The sequence below is a fragment of the Botryllus schlosseri genome, chromosome 6, assembly GCF_051294905.1.
Source record: "Botryllus schlosseri isolate E-star chromosome 6, Bs_hap1, whole genome shotgun sequence".
NCBI classification, from domain to species: domain Eukaryota; kingdom Metazoa; phylum Chordata; class Ascidiacea; order Stolidobranchia; family Styelidae; genus Botryllus; species Botryllus schlosseri.
Genome location: NC_137241.1, coordinates 17694646 through 17710594, shown reverse-complemented (window position 1 = coordinate 17710594; position 15949 = coordinate 17694646). Strand labels below are relative to the sequence as shown.

The window sequence follows — 15949 nt, the reverse complement described above, 5'->3', positions numbered from 1 at the left end:
ATGACATATTTGGGCTGCTCTGTGTCGAAGATAATCTTTAATTGGCCTCACGCTTTTGATGAATCAACTAATAAACAAAACATTGCCCGGCAAAACACGAGCAGTGAGCACACTGCCTGGACTTTTCAACTTGCATTGCAACATTACTTCTCGGGATTTGTTGTTCACGACTTAAGATGGGTAGTTAGTCAATTTGGAAGCAATGAATCAAACAATCTTTTTGCAGAAAAACAGCTCATTGATAGAAGAAACTTTAAATTTTTAGCACTGTTTTCACAAAAAAGGATGTTTGCCGACAGTGCAAACATGTAAGATACAAACGAAATGCAGGTTGCGTGTTTTTGGTCTACCCTCGTGTTCTTTTGATACTGCCTGTTATGATCTGAGTGCATCCAATTCATTCCGTTTCCGCCATTATTCATGTACAATGTTATTGGCCGTGGCGCAAAAGGCCGTCAGGCGATAAGCGCCATTATTTATGTTTAATAAACAACAACAACAACAACAGCAGCAACAACAACAACAACAACAACCCATTTCTGTCTTGCACGTATGCCGCAATAGTATTGTTCCCAAGTATGAGAATACTGTCATTTATGTGCGCAATCCAGGTGGTGTATATATGCAAAAATCGTCCGAGTCGATGATAATCTGCACCACATTGAGGATAACGGGGATAGTCTCAATATTCGATACGAACCGTAATATATTTATAGCCAACGACAGAGAGAATCCCAGCAGCCGTTCCGATCATCAAAGCGCCCATCGGAGATATGTAGAGATTGGCCACCGCGCCAGCCGCCACACCACCAGCAAGAGTTGAATTTTGTATATGAACCTATTACGAATTAAAACATATGCCATTGGTCAATTTAAAATTTTACTATTTATAATAATATACCATGTCAAGCTTATTTTCTTTGTTGACAATCGAGGATAGTGCAAAAGACGCAATCGTTGAACCCACGATGGAGTATATTGTGTTGGCAATGCATCTCTGCGCGATGGACGGAGTAGATGCTGCCAACGCCCCATTAAAACTTGGCCAGAAGAGCCACAAGAAAAGAGTACCTGTCGACATTATGCCACTGAATATATCGGTAAGGGCGATGTACAGTCCGTTATCGTGATCTCACCAATCATGGCGAAGATATCCGAATGGTAAACAGACCCCTCTTTCGGGTTATCTTTCAGTCCTTTTCGCCATTGCATTAACGAGACCGCCAGGCCGAAGTACGCTCCAAATGTATGAATAATTAGAGACCCGCCAATGTCGTTGATCTATAAAAAACGCGCGAAGTTTAAAGTCGGGTACACGCTTTGTTTGAATCGACACGTACCTCAAGAATGTCCGCTAGAACCCATTCATTGAGAGCGTAAACTACCACCTCCAGCAATGCCATAACCAATAATTGAAAGGGGCTCAACACGCCAAGCACGGCTCCAAACGAGATTAACACGGCACCGGCGGCGAAATCAGCATTCATTATGCTGGAGTGAATCGATGATCAGTGCACGTGAATATGATAGCACCACATAGATCGCAGGATGGAGTGACGACTGAATTCAAATGCCCAGTTGATATTCATCCGCGACATATATTGTCGGCGTGATTTTGCAGTAAATTTTGTTAAAATGGATATTTATGTTATTATTGCCGGTAATATAGTTTTATTATTTGATAATATACCAGTATTAATGCATTTTCATGCTGATATATCCATATAAATTGAACTATACCATGTACACTGCGCGCAATCTCATCCATTAGTACCGGTTTTCTGCGAGCCTCCGGACCCAACGAATTAGACTGCGGTTAGTTTTGCGCGGACTAAGGTGTTGCATGGAATTGATTTTCAGAAGGGTTCCGAAGGATTGATCGATTTGAAAAGTTGTGAGTGCGGGCATATTGGCTCCTGCCATGGCCATGAAAAGTTTGGTAGTCGTGCTCAGGATACCAGATACTTATTTGGACCGTTAAATAGTCGTGTATTCATAGATGAGACGCGTTTGACAGCCATCAATTTGTAAGCAATTGCGTTGCGTGAGGTGTTGCATTTGACTTATTTCAACGTTATTCCGCAATTTATAGGCGTATAAATTCTATTGATGCTTTTTCGTAGTATACAAGATTTCATACGTCTAGCCACAACATTTCTACACCTTTGTAACCATTAAATTCATCCACGTATTCCCGAAAAGGCCTTTAGGGATGGCGTGAACGTGAGGTTCACGTTCGCGTTCTGTGTGCGAATCTCCGAAATTTAGAGGCTCATGTTCACAAACGAACCTTGGTAGGTTATGCACTGTGAACCTTTTTCATGCATTGCTATTTTCACTTCATTATAACATATTTGGTTGAAATTTATTGCAACTCAACTGCGGGCAACTCAATGTATGGCTCTTATATCATAAGAAATCAACACTAAACGAGTATGCAACTTGAGAATCTCAGAAATTTCACTTGCTTTGTTGCAAAAGTTTTCACGAAATATCCAGCTTTCCGTTTGTGAATATTCAAATTCAGTGACTCTCTGCAGTGAGCCTGACCCGCAATCACGCAACATCAAGAGCAAAATACACTACACATGTAGGTGTCAGTAGTCAGCGAATGATGCTTATTTAACCAATCAATGCAATTGAGATCGTTGTCTGATGCAAAAAATTTAGCAGGCGTACGGGGTCAATCTTGATTTTATATGTTTACCGTATCATGAACCAAATCCGTGCGATTGGGGTGCTGGCTACTGCTGCATAACTTGTAAATTGGGTGATATCGGTAGCAAGTATAGAAACCCGTTTTACACTCTACTCAATATTGACGTAGCAATACTCAGATGCCGAATACATTGTCTGGTCTTGCCTGGACCGTTAAGGCGTAACCTTACATTCCGTTGCAAGTTCTCGTCAAAATTGTTGGCAAAGCGACGGAAGTTATTGATTTTATGGGATTATGATATCATTTGATTGCCCCAGTTGACACATTTGGCGACGTTTAAAACGTCAATATGGACTTCAGCATTGTGGCATTATGTGGGCCGAGTCCTCGCTAGGTGCCGGGTACATTATTATAGGCAAGTGGTTCCCAACGTGGGCGATTTTGAGATACAAGGGGGTGAAAATACCAAAGTAGGGAACTGGGGGTCCGAAAATGTGAGAACGTCCTGTGAGATATATTTAATTAAAACAGGCAAAACATCACGTGAAGACGGTTTATTCAGCATATGACGCGAAAGCTGACTAAAAAAGGTAACTTAATGGTAAGTAGACGCGCAAGCCGGTTTCCGAGCACCTACCCGGAAAATTGACCTTTTTTAAGTCAATTCACCAGTGATCAGAGTTAGGTGAATAAATTTTCCGTATAAATGTGTCCTCTTTTTCGAGTCCGTAAATGTTGGGGGACGAAAATTTGTATCGAGCGTGATAAGGGGGTGATGAGTTGAAAAAGGTCGTGAATCACTGTTATATTGGCTATCATTTCACTGAAATGTAGGGTTGGAATTTGCAATATGACGTCACGTGACGTTATGAGGTTCGAGTTCGCGTTCACACCTAACATTTCAAAAAGGTTCGCGTTCACACGAACCTGAACCTTTCAGAGGTTCACACCATCCCGAAATTACGTTTACATATAAAATAGGACAGTCGGACTTTCGCGAACGCAATTGTATTTAAGCAAGTATTTAAGTCAAGCGTGGCTGATCTAAACCGAGGACAATGGGTCGTCGCTCCATCCCACGATCTCTATAATAACACAAACCGTATTTACACTTACGTGTCTACTGTGACATGAATTTGCCCCGTTGCGTGGAGCGAACCTCTCATCAAAATAGCCCATTGGATGACGAAAGCGGCGATTAGCAGATTGAATCCGACTGCGCCGTAGCTGTACCGTTTCAGGAAGGTCATCAGAAAACCGAATCCAGCAAATATCATGACGTGTACGTCTTGAAACACTGTGAAAGGCATATCGGGCAGGTGTATCAGTGACCAACGCACAATAACTAATGACGCGTACATTAAGTGCTCCAGAAAATTAGAAGCTGTATAATAAACACAACTTGAGCAATTGTTGCAAACAGAGAAGTCTACTTAAGTATTCCATATCAAGTTTAGAAGCATGCCACTTCGTTAATGAATGTATCAGTATGAAGCCAGGTTAGGGGGGGGGGGGGTACCTAATAATCTAGATATTTGAGAACGTGAAAAATTGCATAAATTTCCAAAAAAACACCATATAATATATGCTAATTTACGAAATAATTTTGGGTCCCCTTCGAGCTCAGTCCCCCCTAATTGGGGGGTTTGGGGTGCGGCAGTTACGGTCCTGACTGCAACGTATGTTGAAGTTTCAGAGGGCAACATCTGTCGGCCGTGATAGTAGGTTAGAGGCTTACAGGGGTTCTTAAAGTGCAGGTCACGATTTAAACATGGGTCGCGGAGGGTCTAAATATTGGTCGCGACCGCACCGTATATAGTTACATATCGTTTATACTTTAATATGTATGGCAAATGGTCGAAAAAGGTTGGAATCATGTCAACACGCATTACGCACACATCCCAATACAAAAGAGTGGAGCATAAAAAATAATGGCAAGGCTAAATGTAAGAGTTTTAATGACTCGAGTCACGATCTTCTGATGACTCGACTTGACTCGAGTCAATTCCTCAAAATACAGAAATGACTCGACTCGAGTCAATTTTTGTATTGACTCGACTTGTACTCGAGTCATTGCCCATGACTCGAGACTCAGGCCGACATTTCATTCTAATTTCGAATGATAGTAAAGTAACCTCCCTATTGGCATTTCAGCTATTGGTACTGGTTCTTAAAAAGGAGACCATAAACTGCTAAACGTGAGGGAAAATAGTACATATTAAATAGGAACCATTTGATATCACCAAACAGAGTTATAAAAAGTGGGTTTAACAAGATTTTAACTGAAAACTGAGCAGTCATTACAATGACTTGGACTTGGACTCGAGTCATAATAGCATGACACGGACTCGACAGCCTTCTCGCTGGATTGAACTCGAACTTGACTCGGTGCTGAAATGAAAATGAATCGACTTGACTCGAGTCAAAACTATAAAAGTGAGATTGACTTGATATTCGGAGCCTTGCGACCTGGTTGCAACCCTGCTAAATGTCATGTGACATCTACCTAGCTGAATCAATAAATTTTTCTATTAGATTATGTTTGATAGACCGCAAAAACGTAGCATACTAACATTAAAATGCATTCATTTCAATGCGCGAGGCGTGGGTCGCGAAATATCTTAACAACTCAGATTTTAGTCGCGCTATAAAAAGCTTAGGAACCACTGGTGGGGATGTCGTAGACATGTAGTCTCGAAGGGTCGTCATAAATTTGCCAATATCCTCCACGTAATTATACTTCTAGCTATAGTTATAGTTACAGTTAGTTATAGTATATATCTTAGCCGGAACTTCGCTTCACTGAGAAGGGTTTAGAAAAGAGAGTCGAAAATTGTACAATGGCTGATTTCTAATTTGAAAACAACGCAGAAACTTACTTGGATACAGCGCCTCGAACTCCTTCACGTCTTCATGATTGCTTTCGTTGGTTTTCGGTCCGGCAGCGACGTCATAATCGACGAACACGCCGTATAAAATGATGAAGATGATTTGTATGGCCAACAAAAATATGCTAAGCCGCGACTCTGCCAACATAGTTCTCGACTATAGGCTACGATATATACAACCTGTAAATTGTGCAATCAACGTCTGCTGATAGGTATTGTTGCTGCATAATTCACGTGAACCTATAGGACGACAAGTCAGCAGTTAGCGTTATAAAGGCGTGACACTCACTCTACCAATCCCAGCATGAACAACGTGCCGTGCAAATATTGAATATGTAGTGTTCCGATTCAGTGGCATCGCATAATATACATGGAACAGTGATAAACTATACTAACTCCATTACCTCGTTTCCTGGACACTAACAAGCGACGATGGGACTGAAGCAAAGGACGGCTGAAATTCACAACAGGTAAGATTTGTGATTGTGTAAATGGCAGTTATAAAACTCCGGATCTACCCGTAGTAATAACATTACCCCTTACTGAAGTTAGAAATATTCAGATACAACTTTAGACTATAGTCGAATTTGAGAGTCGAAGTCTTCTCATACTTACATTTCCATGTTCTAGTTACGATTAATTTACTCACGTGTCGAACTGGTCATGTACAGTTGTTGCATAATCTACTATAGGTTGACTGACGGCTATCAGAATGCGCTCATTCCACTGTAGTGCAGCCTATGGTGCCGCTAAGACATCGCGGGCGTGGCAAATCAAAGCATTGTCCGCCTCGAGCCTCGCCAGCGTTTTCCTAGACCTCGTAATGCTAACTGCCACACCCTTGGACATGTGTTCGAAGAAACTACGGATAGAATAAAGATAAAGATCTTTTCTGGTTTCAAATGCTTCAGAAATGCATTGCCGTCTCTTCCTGCAAACACTTGATCAAACTGAATGTGAATTGCTGCTGCGCATACTGGCGTGACCACACAGCATTATAAGATACTATCAGTGGAGAACCATGGCTTTCATTCAGAATTACTCTCTTTGAAAAAGCACCCGCCTGGAGTGCTTCGCGTAAAAGCAACAAAATACCTTGAGGTCAATCACTCGATGCGAAATAGATCAATCGCACAGCCCCACAACAAAGCGGCAATGAATTCTTGAATAATATAATGATCTTATTAGTAATATCTCTTCTTCGCATTCGTCGATATAACAATGTATTAGTTAAAACATCATGAATAACGGTGAACCTATAGCACTCACCCAAACTAAAAGTCCGGGGATCTTACCAATCGTAACGGTAGTCGTGTCATCAAACTTTTTAGCTGAAACGAATTATCGAGTATGATTCAATATCCGTACCTATGCTGTGTGAGTTTCAAAAGCTCGTCATGCTGTGGTTCGTCGAATTTGCATAAAAATATACAGGTCAACTTGTGGCGGCTTTTGCAGGTTGATATAACATGGTTAGAGGCCCACTTCGCAATGATAGTACTATTCGCGCGTGATTTTAATTTATTTGGAGTAAGAACAAGCGACGTGAACATGGTAATTAGACAACAAGACTATCTGGTGAGTATCATTGAAGGATGAAACGAACCAGCTTCCGTGTATGAGAGCAAATATATACCATCACGCCCACTAGGTTGAATTCGTCTTCGCCATACATGTACCACTGTACCAGCACCACGTTAATAACATGTTTTCTGCTGTTATCAATATCTTTTTGAGTCGTTTTCTTGCCATCAGCAGTCACTCAATATACCTGATAATGTTTTTGTCAACAACCGTGTTGTTGTGTAACTGTGTAACGACGCAATCAAGGTTTTCAGTCACCAACAAAGTCAAATCCACTTTACTCGTAATTTCTGACGAATTGGCTTATCCATATCATCCATTCCATTGATTACATGATCTTGAAAGCTTGATGACAACTTGAAATTGCCTCCGCAGTAGGCGCAAAACATTTTCCGTATTTCCTGTGAAGCCTGAGCGGAAGTCGCACTATACTTATTTTATATCGTAAACAGTTTTATGATGCATCGTCTTATAGTGTACATTTCTCATGATGTAAGTGTTTGATTAAACGTGGTTTCGTATACTTCGATATTGTCTTACTACGTACGTTTCACATGCTGTTTGTGTTCGATTCGGAGTTATTATCGTAAGTAGCCTACGTGAATGTATCGGAAGGCAATTTATTTCCCAATTTGATTTGCCGTAAAAACAACGAGCACGATGTCGACGAATCGCGCTTCTGAAATGACAACGACTTGAACTTAGTCGAAATATTTGTGTATACTCGAGTCCGATGTCTAGTATGGTCGTATGCCCAGATACTGTTTAGCGATACTCGAGATGACAATGTGAATTTCTCGCTGTTCATTCGTTTGATCACATATTTCAAGGGGTCGCAGTTTGGTCTTACAAATTATTGCAGCATGCTCAAATCTATCCTAATTATACATACCGCATATGTCAATACCTGAGTATTCAAGTATATCTACAACAAATAGAACACGCCATAAATAGCGCACCTATAGCATATTGCGATGTGGATGAAGTCGAAATTAATTTGATTTCGGATGCAGATAAAGTATCAGAGCAATGTTGTTACCTGTAAAACTTTGAACACGACAAATACTGGAATCTTATAGTAATTTTAAATTCAATTATTGTGAATTCGTGCGACAATACGCGACTATGCGACCATCAATTTTTTCGTCTTATCACAATTACCGCATAGTAACCAGGGCTGTGGAGTCGGAGTCGAAGTCGATGGAGTCGGAGTCGGAGTTTGGCTAATTTTCGCTTGATGGTGTCGGAGTCATAGTCGTGAAAACTGTGGTGGCTGGAGTCGTAGTCGTGGAAAAAATACTGACTGGATTCGGAGTCGGAGTTTGTGAAGATGACTTCGACACCGATTTCTTTATCATGAAAGGTATCTTTAAATTACTAATATTAACTATAAATAGGATTTTTACGTGCCAACAATCGTAGTTATTAGTAACGATACAGATCAGGGGCGGCCAAACCGTGCCCCACAAGCCAAATGTGGTGCGCTAGAAGGTTTTGTGTGGCGTGCGATTTACTTCTCGAAATTAGATATAACACCAGGTAAAATTGCGAGGCCAACCAAAATTTGATTAGCCTGACCGCGAAACTTGATGATGAATAAAACATCATTTTCAATGCATTGGTGTAACCTGGGGCCAGCCACGTTCATCGCAGATCTTCGTGTATGACCAATGACCATAAAGTAGAAAAATGTGCAGCAGATTTATTTGGCTAGAAATTTTTCTTAGCACTTCGCACGATTTATTGTCACATTTTTTGCATTTAGTATTGGAGCCCCTCCTGGAAATTATAAATACTCGTAATTTACAGAATTGAGTCCAACTATACTTGCAATTAGGAGATAACGTGTCGTCCAACATGCAACTACGCTGGTGCGCTCGAAGCGAGATCGTTGGCGATGAAATATTTGCACAAAATGACTGAGGCATGTTCACTGAAACCGTCGATATTACTATGTCTAAAACCCCAAATAATCATGCCCTTGCCAAATGAGCCCATTGTAATACAGAGTCGACTCCGAATATATGGAAGTAATAGAATTATTGATCGAATTCATTCATCACCCTTGGAAAATGTTTCGGGTTTCGCGCGACCAGCGCATGACTGCACACTGTTGTACAGTAGGGCTCTTCAAAAATGACTTGTTTCTCAAATCGTACTGGCTACTTGATAAAATTGTTAGGTTATCTAATTTAGGCCTACACACAAAATTTGGTTTAATTCCAGCAGGTAACCGCTTTGCTACAGGAGAAGAGAGTTTCTAATTATTATATAAAAATAAATGATAATTTTTTTTTTAATTTTCTGTGATAGTATTAGGCTGTCTATAGAAACGATGCTCACCAAATTTGGTTCAATTCCAACCAGTGGAAGCAGAGTTATTGCCGTCGAAAAATTTCTAGTTGAATAAAATAGTATTTACGGTGACCGATTCTTTGTTTAGTTATTATAGTTGTGCTCACCGTAAATACTATTTTATTCAAATCCAAATTTTTCGACTGCAATACCTCCGTTTACACTGGTTAGAATTGAACCAAATTTGGTGATCATCGTTTCTATAGACAACCCCGTGCTCTATAATAACTCTGAGCCGCATAAATTCCCGACACCCAAAAACTGGGTGGAAAACCTGGAATTAACAAAACAAAAAAAAAACTCAAAAACAATGAATGGGAAGTCGCCTCTCCCAAAACTCTATACGAAGAAGTCAAGAAACTGAAAAAAAAACAGCCCAAACATTAGAACAAAAAACGGAGACGAAATCAACTGGAATAAAATTTGGCAATCAAAACATATGGGACATAAAGTAATACCAACGAGGAAATAATTATAAACTGCAAAGTAGTCCACGAAGGATTCATCTTTGGGGCAAAACGGAAAAGCAGAAACTTGACCCATGACAAAGATAATAAACCGCTCAATCTTAATTGCAAATTTTTGCAATAACGAAAAAGATGACATAAGACACATACTAACAGAATGTAAATATACAAACGAAATTAAACTCCATGTTGAAAGGGCGCTCGGAATAACAATAAACGGAAAAAACATATTCTACAACCATAAAACGGCGAAATTAATATGGATGATAATATCCATATTAAAGAAGGTTGTGATAAAATTTAAAATCGCTCTAGAGCAGGGGTGGGCAAACTACGGCCCGCAACACCGTTTTGTGCGGCCCGCGAGAGTCTAAAGAAACTTTTAAAAAATATTGATAAAATTCGTACTAAAAAGTCGAATTCATGCAGGGATGACTTGATTAAACTTTTCTTAGTATAAGTCACCACGATAATTCTAAGGCATTGGTTCTCAAAGTGGGGTCGCGCCCCCTTAGGGGCGTGAAAGCATCTGAAAGGTGACGCGAAGCTGAGCTCAACTGATTGTTTTTTTCGCGCTTCGCACGATTTACATCCGGTCCGACATTATTGATCTGTATTCAGTCTAAATTTCATATTTAAAAATCTCTCATCCACACTCCACAGTCGTAACCTTCCATGCCATCAAACTATCCGTTACGTTTGCCAGTATCCTGATTGCGTTTTGTGATATGACGATAAGGGACGCGAAATCTTTCACCGTCATAGGGTGTCTTAAAAAGTTTGAGAACTACTGTTCTAAGGTAAATACTTCTTATATTATGTTTTTATGTTTTACTTTCTGTCGCGACAGCCCGATCTCAAGGCCCACGCAGCTTGAGAGGTTTCAATTGCTAAACATCACAGAAATCCTAAACGAAATTGACATCATTCGGATCACGAGTATGATTTCAGATTGGCCCATCCAGTTTTATTTATTTCAGTGATGTGCTTATAAAAACGATTCGCACGTGTCTTAGGCAGATTCGCTGTCTGTATGAGTAGCGTCACGGAAATTATATTTGATCTACACATAGTAGAAGCGTGTTTGAAGCTAACATGGTTATGATGCTGTCAGCATTGTGTGTTCTGGAACTGAACCAAAATTGGAATTAGTAAATCCATGAGCAGAATTGGGACAACCGACTTTCATCCCTATAGTTTTGACAAATTGGTTATTGAGGTCGACTAGTCTATGAAATCTCGCCACTGTTTCTGTCGCGTGTACGATATCATCAAAGCAATGTTTGGTTTGTTTTAAATAAGCATATATATTATCTCCATGTCCTCACTATATAATGAAATACCGATGTTTTGTTTCGGTTTATAATCCCAATTTTATATAGTGCGGCCCGCGAATGTATTCTGATGTGGAATGCGGCCCGCCAGCTTAAAAGTTTGCCCACCCCTGCTCTAGAGTCTAGATATTGATAATAGAAGAGCAGGAGAGGAAAAACTTGGAAGAAAGATACTGGAAAAATTCATTACCAGAATGAAAAGAGTACCAGAAAATGAAAACAGCAGCGAAATTATCGCAAAAACTGACGGATACCTACAAATACTGTCGAAATTTTTTAAAGTAAAACCATCGAGGTTACAGTGGGGAGAGTAAAGAGGTTATAGTGGGGTTAGTAAAACATGAGAATAGTATTAAAATAGAGAAGCTAAAAAGAATGTGAGAAACCATTTTATTAAGTTGAACCATTTATTCACCGCAGTTAAAAATTTTTAAAAAGAACATAAAAAACTTTAAAAAAAGTGTGTAATCAAGACCCCGAGCGCGAGACAGCCCTACACATAAGAGAGGGCTGCCGAACGCCGGCGGATACGGGGAGCCGTATAAAAAAAATGAGCATCGTTTCTATAGACAGCCTAACACTTTCATGGGGTGGACCTAAAATTTTCAATTTTTTTAATATTTATTTTTATATAATAAATATAAACTTACTTCTCCTGTAGAAAAGCTTTTACAGGCTGGAATTGAACCAAATTTTGTGTGTAGGCTTAAATTAGGGAACCCAACAATTTTATCAAGTAGCCGGTACGATTTGAGAAAAAAAATCATTTTTGAAGAGCCCTACTGTACAGTTCCACTGGGAGTTTTCATGACATAATTGTTATCAATTTTAAAGCGTAGTCATAAGTCTTGTTTTCAATGTTACCTAATTCGGTTCGTTCCTATCGGACGACTAAAAAAAGCTCATCAACATGCAAGTTGCCCGCGTAATGGTTCGTAAATCTCATGCTGCCCTTTAGTCGAAAAGTTTGGCCACCGCTGACATAGAGAGAATTGGACATTATTGGCGAATTACAATTCTGTTGCATGGAAGAAGAAAGAAGCAAAATGCATCTTCAGGATGCAGTCACAAATTGATGCAATTTATGAAATTATACCATGATATTGTGACTGAGCAAATATATCGTCTGACTGGGTCAAAAAATGATTAAGAAAGAGTGCAAGTCCTAGTCCTTGACTACTTGACTAAGTGCATGTAGACTAGATATATGCTATTTGACTACTTCGTAAATTTAGTTTATGACCAATGTCTAATAGTAATGATAGTGTGGTGTGCTTGTAATCAGTACAGTCTGTATTGCGAAAATTAGTACGATGTATCTCTGTAATACTTGCTGACGATTACATAAGAGCAACACAGAGCAACACGATTGTTTTATCTATATTTCAATTGTGCATGACGGGCTATATGTCGTGTTCTAATGATACATACATATTAGGTTGTAAGAGGGTCCATGTCATAAAAACTGATAAAATATGAAAAACGAAGGATATTTAGAAAGGAAATCTTTCATGAATAATTCGAGCTGTGCCACAATGGAACAATGTTGCATGCCATCCTTACTCATATGTTTGCATAATGCATACTTTAATAGCTATATCATAGTTTATGAAACAGGGTTGTAATGACTCGAGTCATGACTCGACTCGAGTCAGACTCGAGTCACGATTTTTCTGTGACTCGACTTGACTCGAGTCATTTTCTTGAAATGGGAAAATGACTCGACTCGACTCGAGTCAATATTTTGATTGACTCGACTTGTACTCGAGTCATTACGCATGACTCGAATCGAGTCATTGACTCGGATTATTTTATATGACTTGAAGGTGAAGAAAGTTGCGAATCACAATGGTTAGATCAACGCATGTGAAGAATTCTGTCGACATCGCTATTTGTCACCACTGCTTTCGTTGCACTCGTCTGATATCAGATATGCACCGCCGTAAAAGCAAAAGACAATTAGCGCCAAAGAAATGACTCAGATGGTCAAGTAGCTACATGCTCTTCAGTGTGGTTCAAAATTGCTTTTCAATTCCTGCATCTAATGCGCCAGAGGAACGTGTATCCAGTGGATGTGGATTATTCTAAGGCCATGCCGCCTCAACATATATGAGACTCTCCTTTCCACTTTGGTATTTTTCAAGTGTAACTCATTGATTTGATCTGCTGTCTGTGAAAACACACAATACCCTCCGTCCGTTTGACGTTTTGTTAGGTATGTGCATTGTGCACGTGATAATAATGAATGGCTAATATTGTGTGATGTTTGTACGATAGGGCCGATCAAAAATACCTTCTTTTTTATTGTACTGGGTGGCTACTTGATAAAATTGCTACGTTGCATAAAAAGAACACTGAATCTGGCCTAATTTGAAAAAGTGGAATCAATGAAATGAGAGGAGAAAATTTTGGATTTGAAAATACATGGAGTATTTTTGGTGAGAAATGATTTCATATAATATAATTACATACTAGCAGTAAGTCGACTATTTTTTCATATCCAAAATATTCCACTCTAATAACTCCGCTTCTTCTAGTTGGAATTGAGTCAAATTTTCTATGAATCATATTTTTACACAATCTAACAATGTCATGAGGTAGCTGGTATATTTCGAAAGTCTCTATTTGTAATTAATCCAAAATATTTTCTCTTAGCATTGCTTTCTACTGGTTGGAATTAAGCCAAATTTAAGTTCTTTTAGATAATCTAAAAATTTTAAGAAGTAGCCTCTTTTTTGAGATTCTGTCCTCGTTTTGGGAATTGTTTTGGTAAATGTAGGGCAAATTCGACTAAGACAACAGTAAATCAGCACTAAAGTAACGCTCCGGCGACTATTTCGGAAGCTGAGCAGGAAAGTGGACCTTTTTTCTTGTCAACCACCTGATATGATGTGAAAGCAAAACTGTACATCTACATAATCGTTTATCTGTTGATTCTTTACCAGCTTGTATCTAGCCAGACGTGAATTCGTAGGTTCTCTATCAGATAGTATGTAGACGTGAATTCGTTTATTCTCTATAAGCTATTTGTGAGCGGTCCTCGATGTGCTCGTAATAAAAACTGAATGCTTTTATTTGTGAAATATCAGACTGACAAGACAGATATTTGATTTAAAGTTCTTAGATTAGTAGCGTTATCGTATTGGCGGCCTGTCTCGTCTATCTGTGGCAACGGTATATGAGGCCAGGAATTGCCTGTTATCTGCCTAACTAAATAAACTCGTGCCAAGACTATGATAGGGACAAAATAGGCATGTTTGGCAAGCAAGGAATTCGATATCACCCAAGCAGGATTGCAAACATAAGTTGAACATGACTTCAATACTGTGACTTGGACTCGACTCGAGTCATAACACTATGACTCGGACTTGACCCCTAAAACGGTGACTTGGACTCGGACTCGAGTCGGTGATGAATTGAAAATGACTCGACTCGACTCGAGTCAAAACCACAAAAGTCAGATTGACTCGTGACTCGGAAGCATGTGACTTGGTTACAACCCTGTTATGAAAGTAAATTGGTAATACTATTGGAGTCGGGGTTGAAGTCGGAGTCGGTAGGTATAAAGACTCAGGAGTCGGAGTCGGAGTCGGAGTTGGAGTCAGTAGTAAAATTGACCGACTCCACAGCCCTGATAGTAACGATGATTCACTACTAAATTATTCGATATCATTGCTTGGAAGCCATGTCACTGATGTCGTTCTAAACACATGATGTTGTGTCGCGTGCATGGTGTCTGCTTTATACCTTTGCGTCTCTTGCGAAAATCGGATATGATTATGATTAGTATACATAGTTTGTCCTGTTTGTAGTCATTTCATAGGTGGATCTAGCTAGGTGAATCTGCAGTATATTGAGGGTTACGCTCACCTAGACTATAGCACTCGTTTACATTTATTGCAAACTTGACCCACTTGACCATTTCGGAGGGCCGTGATTTTTCAACCATGAAGTGGCGTCACATATCAGTTGTGACGTAATAAGTATATATTGCGTCACACTCAGCAAGTAGAAAATTGGAAGGGGGAACACGAACCGTGCCGATTTTGGCTACGCCAGGGACATGAAACCGAATGGTCGCGATTAATTCCTGTTAAAATCTTTGAAAATATTCATAAATTTGTATCTCCGGAGCGTTTATCAGCACTCATTCTTGATTACTGCAAGGTCGAAACCTGACTTGAAACCAACTGCGCCGGAAACGTTTTCTTGTGACACCGGGCCTGTTGAAGAAACTGATGCTACACGGGTTTAAATTGTTTATACGCATCGTCGAAGAAATCTGACACTAGGTTTCCTGTATCTCTAGCACGTACAGTACTAGAACTCCGCAAGATATACAATAGCAAGATACGCCACGCGAGAATATACCTACTTCTTTATCTTTTTAAGCCACATTCGCCACGCTGTGCGCGAATTCTGGGCGCTAAGTCGAGGCCAGAACATGACCCGATGCACTTTATGCGCGGCTGGAATGTGAAAACGACCAGTAGTCTGGAAAACGTCACAAACTCATGGCGAACAAGTATACCTCATTTCACGCATGTAATCGGCAAGCATATTGTTCTGATATATAAATGGCAATAAAAGTTGACCAAGATATATTAAGTGCGTTCCTTTTATGATTATTAGATAGAAATGGATAAGTTGTCATTCATAGAT

The 15949-nt window shown here is 39.7% G+C and overlaps 2 protein-coding genes across 4 annotated transcripts in view; one reads left to right on the top strand and one right to left on the bottom strand.

Moving 5' to 3' along the window:
* Positions 1-5764, bottom strand: part of LOC145441288 (ammonium transporter Rh type B-like) — a 40921-nt gene extending 35157 nt beyond the window's left edge. For both annotated transcript variants that reach the window (XR_013915789.1, XM_080319111.1), the window contains exons 1-6: positions 5539-5764; positions 3776-3956; positions 1341-1491; positions 1137-1281; positions 902-1071; positions 701-838 (exon numbers count right to left, since the gene is read on the bottom strand). Coding sequence is in view for 1 of the 2 variants with exons in the window: in XM_080319111.1 (XP_080175237.1) it covers positions 701-838; positions 902-1071; positions 1137-1281; positions 1341-1491; positions 3776-3956; positions 5539-5695 (942 nt within the window). In the remaining variant the exon portion in view is untranslated. The remainder of the gene's footprint in view (positions 1-700; positions 839-901; positions 1072-1136; positions 1282-1340; positions 1492-3775; positions 3957-5538) is intronic.
* Positions 5765-5867: 103 nt separating this feature from the next.
* The window catches only part of LOC145441286 (ammonium transporter Rh type B-like), a 56616-nt gene continuing 46534 nt past the window's right edge, over positions 5868-15949 (top strand). Inside the window, exon 1 of one of the 2 annotated variants that reach the window (XM_080319107.1) lies at positions 5868-6017. In XM_080319107.1, coding sequence (XP_080175233.1) covers positions 5980-6017 — 38 coding nt within the window. In that variant the 5' untranslated portion in view covers positions 5868-5979. The remainder of the gene's footprint in view (positions 6018-15949) is intronic. The other variant, XM_080319108.1, reaches the window with a different exon arrangement.